The sequence below is a fragment of the Hyposmocoma kahamanoa genome, unplaced genomic scaffold (assembly GCF_003589595.1).
Source record: "Hyposmocoma kahamanoa isolate Upper Pololo Valley unplaced genomic scaffold, ASM358959v1 65, whole genome shotgun sequence".
NCBI classification, from domain to species: domain Eukaryota; kingdom Metazoa; phylum Arthropoda; class Insecta; order Lepidoptera; family Cosmopterigidae; genus Hyposmocoma; species Hyposmocoma kahamanoa.
This window is the reverse complement of record NW_020653853.1, coordinates 17,716,668-17,722,870: the sequence shown is the minus strand read 5'-3', so window position 1 is coordinate 17,722,870 and position 6,203 is coordinate 17,716,668. Positions and strand designations below refer to the sequence as shown.

Sequence of the window (6,203 nt, the reverse complement as noted above, 5' to 3'; positions counted from 1 at the left end):
AAAGCTTGTTTGGTGTCTTGAGATCAATGATGTTAAACTACATATAGCCTCCGACAGAGTCCCTCGCGCTTACAACATTACTATTCATTTACATTACAGCAACAATGTACAGATATTGACAAGTTTGCAAAGACAGCCTTGACAAGTTTAGAGATAGTCCTGACATTCAAGGCAAGAAATAATTACACACGCAATTTCGCTTGTTATCGAAAAAACTGAGGGAAACTCCTTTAGCAACACACGCATCCGCTACGCATACGAGTGTTTTATATAACTATGACAAAAACAGTGACAATTGACAGGCGTTGTATTAGGTGGCTTTATGTTTATAAATATAGGTAGGTATTGACGAAATCCACGCCGTAGACGGAAAGGCATAACAATCGTATGACTACCAACAATCAATTCGTATATATAACAGTGAACTATAACTTCACATCGGTTATTTGACCATTTAGTATTGACTAGTTAAGTTTCGCTAGAGTTCACGATCTATGTGTCATTTTGTATATAAGATAGCGGACACTCGACTTAGCTACTTTTGCCACAATGGAGTAGTAATGTTGTGGTCGCGCGATGACGTCACAGAGTGGTCCCTGTTTCGTGCGCGGGCGCACGTCACTCGTGGGGCATGTCCTCGGGCAGCAAGCACCACGTGTCGCTCTCCGCACGCGCTTGCTGCTTCTTCAGGCTACAGTAAAGTTTAATTAGCGAGTCCTAGAACAAAGTATACCATGTTACAACCTGGTGCCAATGCGGCGTACAGAACTTTTGTAACTATAATAGAATATTAGTCAGGAACCCAGTGCAGCTCGTTTGCAGTAGAAAAAATGGTAAAGAGGACGACGCAACCCTCTCCGGGCTCTTCCAGAGGCCCTCTGGAAGAGAAATTGCTGGAATCGAACCAGGCACATCTTCAAACAAGGCTAATTAAAAATTTAGTAAATAACAGAATTAAACGGGATTGTAAGAGAAACTACAGTAATTTATATTTCGTTTTAAAAATATTGCCATGTGATTTGAAAGCAAAGTATCAAATAGTATTAGACAATTATGGTAGTAATAAATATAAAATTCCAGTATGTAATAAATATAATACCAGAAGGGTTCGTGAAAACAAATTTGTACAACCTAAAGCCATCAATTACTATGGGCGTCGACTCAATAAATATGTAGTACCACGATTATACAACGAATTAGGGTTCTTGAGGAAAAGCCCATTAAGTAGTAAGCAAATAATTAAAGTTAAATTAAAAAAGGCGCTATTAAATGTTAAATGTAAATTAGAATAAGTTAGAATAAGTTGAAATGTAATCGTAAGCAAACTCACAATTCTCATTTGTACTTAGTTATATGTATATAATATGTATTACGATTTTCTTATAAGTATTTGTGTACGAGCGTGCTCGCCAACAAACTGTTCTCAGTTTGGCGGGGGTAAACAATTGTTTTATGTAAAATTTTATGAATAAATAAAAAAAAATAAAAAAAAATAAAACCCTCAAAATAAAAGTTTAAATTTTGTTTGTTGTAAAAAAAATTAAATATTGTTTCAAAACAAAAAATCGCGTTAATCACCTTCTCATTTTCGAGTTGTATGATTTCTCTCTTCTGCCGTAACTCCTCGTCGTCCATTTGCTCCTCCAGCTCCGACTTGTGCTTACTAAGGTATGCTAGCTCGGTTTGTATCTGAAAGGCCAACATCCAGGTTCAAAACACTGTATAGTAGTTTGTTTTTTGGCGAGTAGGTATTTACTAAGTGTTGCAAAAATATCATTACCACCTATGTAGTATAGTTAGTAGTTATATAGTTATAATTTAATTAACTTAATGTGTGTCTATCGGTGAGGACCTATAATTACCTCTCCATTACTATTTCAGTTTTTACTCTGTAAGATAGCCGTTGGTCTTCCAATAAGTTAAAATAAAATAGACAACTATAAGTTTGTACATTTTACGTCGCTTGTGTGGATCCTTAATATGTTGCTTTCGAGCAATTCTTTGCTCAAAACGATCCTAACCGGAATTTTTGAACACTAGAAACCATCTTGATATCGACGGCTCCACCGAATTAAAGCGTATTATCAAAACCCCAACTGTACAAGAAAAATAAAAAGAGTTAAAACTTTCAATAACTCTCCACCTGATGGATTTATTTTAAAAAATGCATGACGAAAATGATGGAAATATATCAAACTTTGTGTTACGTAGTAAATGAAATTTAAAATTTTTTAAAGCTGTATTTTTTATTATGTATAAATAATAATAATAATAATAACGCTCACAATCAACATAGCCCCGCACTAGGGAAACCCTGTGTCGCGGGTGCCATGGACACACATATAGACAACCACAAATTACACCCAAACTCACGAGAGAAATAAATGTAGGCTATACAAATATTTCTCCCGGCCCGGGAATCGAACCTGGGACCTCTGCGTGGCAGTCCGGCATGGTAACCGTTCGGCCACGGAGGCAGTGTGCATTTGATTTCCATTTCAACCGTCGAAAGTGACGACGAGGTCGACAACGAAGCATGCACACTTAAGTAATGCTTATACAATCTCGTTACGAAAAGGCCCTAGTTATAGTGACCGGGAATAAGATATTACACTCCATGTGGAAGCGTAATCCTTCTTTTTTTTTAACGCTCACACTCATTACCAAGGGAACCCAGTATCGTGGTGCGTGTCATGGAGACAAACATAGACAACTACAAATTATATACAGTGCTTCTATTTTCTCAATGTCCTTCGGCAATCATCGGATTTCCGAATGCACTCGAATATTAATTTCTATTCTCATTAATTATTAGATTTATAATCTATAATAATTAGAATTTTACGTTGTTCACAACGTAATTTATTGTTGTTTTATTTTCATTTCCATGTCTACATAGAGTTGTAAAACTATTTCCATATTTTTAATAACATGTACTTCATGTCAATAAGCAAGTTAACAAATATATCCAGTAAATAAAGTGCTTCTTTTATATAACTAAAAATGAATATTTTTTTATTATTAATCCTTTCGCTTCAAGCCGTATCTAAACGCATTTCTTCATGTGACAGTTATGTTAATAATAATAATTTATGTGGCGTGTCGCTTCCAGGACAAATGCACAAGGCGGTCCTGCTCGATATGGCACGAATTGTTCGCCGATTCTTGGACCTGACTCCCTGACCCCGGCCGACTGTGCCATTGCCGGAAAATACCACCTCTCCCATTTAAAAATTCAAAATTAATCTTTTAGGCCTTGGGAGAGGCGAGAGTTTAAAATAAATATAATAATAATAAAGCACACACTCAACGTAGCCCCGCTAGGGAAACCCTGTGTCGCGGGTGCCATGGACACACACACACAGACAACCACAAATTACACCCAAATTCACGAGAAATAAATGTAGGCCATACAAATATTTCTCCCGGCCCGGGAATCGAACCTGGGACCTCTGCGTGGTAGTCCTGTATGGTAACCTTTTGGCCACGGAGGCAGTTAATGAAAAGTGGACGACGGAATTAAATCGTGCAATTCCATCGCACACTCTCTGTGATATATCCCATTGAATGCCGATATATGTTTATGTATATACACTCCCGGACACAATTCGAGTCGCCACGCATTTTCAGTATTAAGTGCCCTAAGCTTAAACAATGTTTGATTGATCAAAAACTATTATGCAATTATAATAGAAATAGAAATCATTTATTCCTTGGATAATCAATACAGTACACAACACACACACAATTTTGAAACTAGTATGCTAAACGTCTTTTCCATAAGTCCTTGTTGGGAATTTGGATTTACAAAACCGGGGGAAAACTTTTCCTTCGATGATTACATTTTTTGTATTCCAACTCTTTACGACAAAAATGCGAGGTGGCTCGAATTGTATCCGGGAATACTCCCTTTATGTTTTCTTTTGAGCTACATTAAAACAGACTATCTTGAAAAAAAAGTCAAAAAAATTTGCCTTTATTCGGGGGAACGTCTATAAATGTCAAGGTGGGTCTGTGATAGATCGACTCATCCGAAGAAAAGAGTCCGATGTGATTATATAGCGAAAAGAGAATAAGTACGTTACGAGAACCATTTCTTTATTCAAACTAAGGCAAAGGTGCTTTGAGAATTTATATATCTTATTTCGTTTCGGAAATATAAAATCGAACAACGGTCAATCTGACATCCACAGCGATGAAGAACGAACAAAATGTACTGTCCTGAGAACAAGTACCTAGTCTTGCACATAGACCTTTGTTCTACGGATGAGTCGAGATATTCTTACACCTTGGTGTTTTGAGTGGAAGCAACAAAATGTTACCGAACATTATAAATCCCGATTCTGGGGCACGTTTACAGTTAAACCAAATTATGATATCATCTGCAATGTTGCTACCAAACAATTACACAGACGTCATAACAAGCAACAAAATAGACGCAGTATTTTCAAACCTGTCGTGCGCTACAAGACCAGAATAGCAGTATGTGTATTTAAAATAGGTGGACAGCTATCGTGGATCACATGGTTTGTTTGACGCGGCTTTGTAAAGGCTCGTGATAGAACTTAATTTTTTTTTGACAGTGGAATAGTATTTCTTATCTCAATAATGTCGATACATCGGAGAGTGTAAGAGTCAATTTTATCGACAAATAGTTGATTAATGTAATCGAGTTCATTTTTTTGCCTTATCATCTAATATATCTATTAACTGTCTCTGTGTAAATATATCTATTAACGGTTACCATGCTGGTCTGCCGTGCAGAGGTCCCGGGTTTGATTCCCGGGCCGGGAGAAATATTTGTATTGCCTACATTTACTTTATCCGTGAGTTTGGGTGTAGGTAATTTGTGGTGTTCTGTGTATGTGTGTGTGTGTCCATGACACCCGCAACACCGGGTTTCTAGTACGGGGCTATGAGTGTGTGCGTTATTATTATTATCTACTTATACTTCGATAAAACTAGCTTTATTACAATGCCTTCCTTGTCGTAAATAAAATATTTGCGTCTCGGTAACTTTCGAGTTATTGGCACCGAAAGTTTTTTTTTTCTAATAAAAAATGACAAATATGCTGATTTTTCTTAAGAATAAAAATGAAACTAAATAAGATATTAGAAACCGATTAGAGGGGGTTGTATATTTCGTTGTGCTTACCCCAGACACTTTAATAACCTCAATTGCGATAAAATTTTGATTACGTTCGTATCATAAGCACAGCACATAAACATAGGTACGAAAAGGAATAAGATATAAACAATAATACATTATTGTTTTGCATTAGTTTTGTAAACTTTTGTAATTTGGCGTTTCCGCCCTTTCTTCTCTAAAGTATCGATGTATCTGCATAAAGGAGATTTTTAGAACAGTGTCATGGTAACTATGGGATCGCTAAGTACCGCAAAGAGTTTTTAACTACCAAAAATGAACAGCATATCTTTTTTTGCAATGTGCTGTTGGTTTCCGGGACATGGTTGAACTTGATCAATATTCTGCCTGTGTTATTCCCTCTACAATGACATCGAATGCTTCGCGTACTGACTGGAATGAAACCGGCTATGTTGTTCAGTCGATGTTGGCATCGGCAGCTAGTGTCGTTCAATCTCGCGAAAACTCAACTTTCCAAAAAATAAAATAATTTTCTTATTACCACTTCTATCGTCATTTCTTATATCTAGTGTGTATTCATACAAGAAGTGAAGAACAAAACTTCATGCCATTGTGTGTCCCTGCACACTAGTGTTAATAGAATATTGACGCCGCTGCCGTCGTAAAGGATGGAACGTGTGAGTGAGCACTTGGAGATTACTGCCTCCGTGGCCGAACAGGGTTATCAAGCTGGACTGCCACGCAGAGGTCCTGGCTTCGATTTCCGTGCCGGAAGAAAGATTTATATGGCTTACATTTATTTGTCTCGTGAGTTTGGTTGTAATTTGTGGATGTCCATGTGTGTCCATGGCACCCGCAATACAGGAATTCCCTAGTGCGGGGCTTTTCTTTTAAAAAAAAAGAAATGATCATTTAGGAGAGAATATCACAGACAAAGAATAACCATAAGCGCCATAATACAGTACACTCATAGCCGCGTGTCTCGGCCTCTTTACGCCACAGAACTACTTGAGGTATTCCTGTGAATCCTGAGTCAGTCCGTCCGAAACAATTACTGTCAAATAAGTAATATTCGACAAAATTAAAAACAAGTATC

General features: G+C 37.2%; 1 protein-coding gene across 1 annotated transcript in view; it reads right to left on the bottom strand.

Moving 5' to 3' along the window:
* Positions 1-504: 504 nt before the first annotated feature.
* LOC113231193 (mitogen-activated protein kinase kinase kinase 7-like) overlaps positions 505-6,203 on the bottom strand; it is a 64,227-nt gene continuing 58,528 nt past the window's right edge. The window contains exons 9-10 of the mRNA XM_026465382.1: positions 1,579-1,689; positions 505-717 (exon numbers count right to left, since the gene is read on the bottom strand). Coding sequence (XP_026321167.1) covers positions 619-717; positions 1,579-1,689 — 210 coding nt within the window. The 3' untranslated portion in view covers positions 505-618. The remainder of the gene's footprint in view (positions 718-1,578; positions 1,690-6,203) is intronic.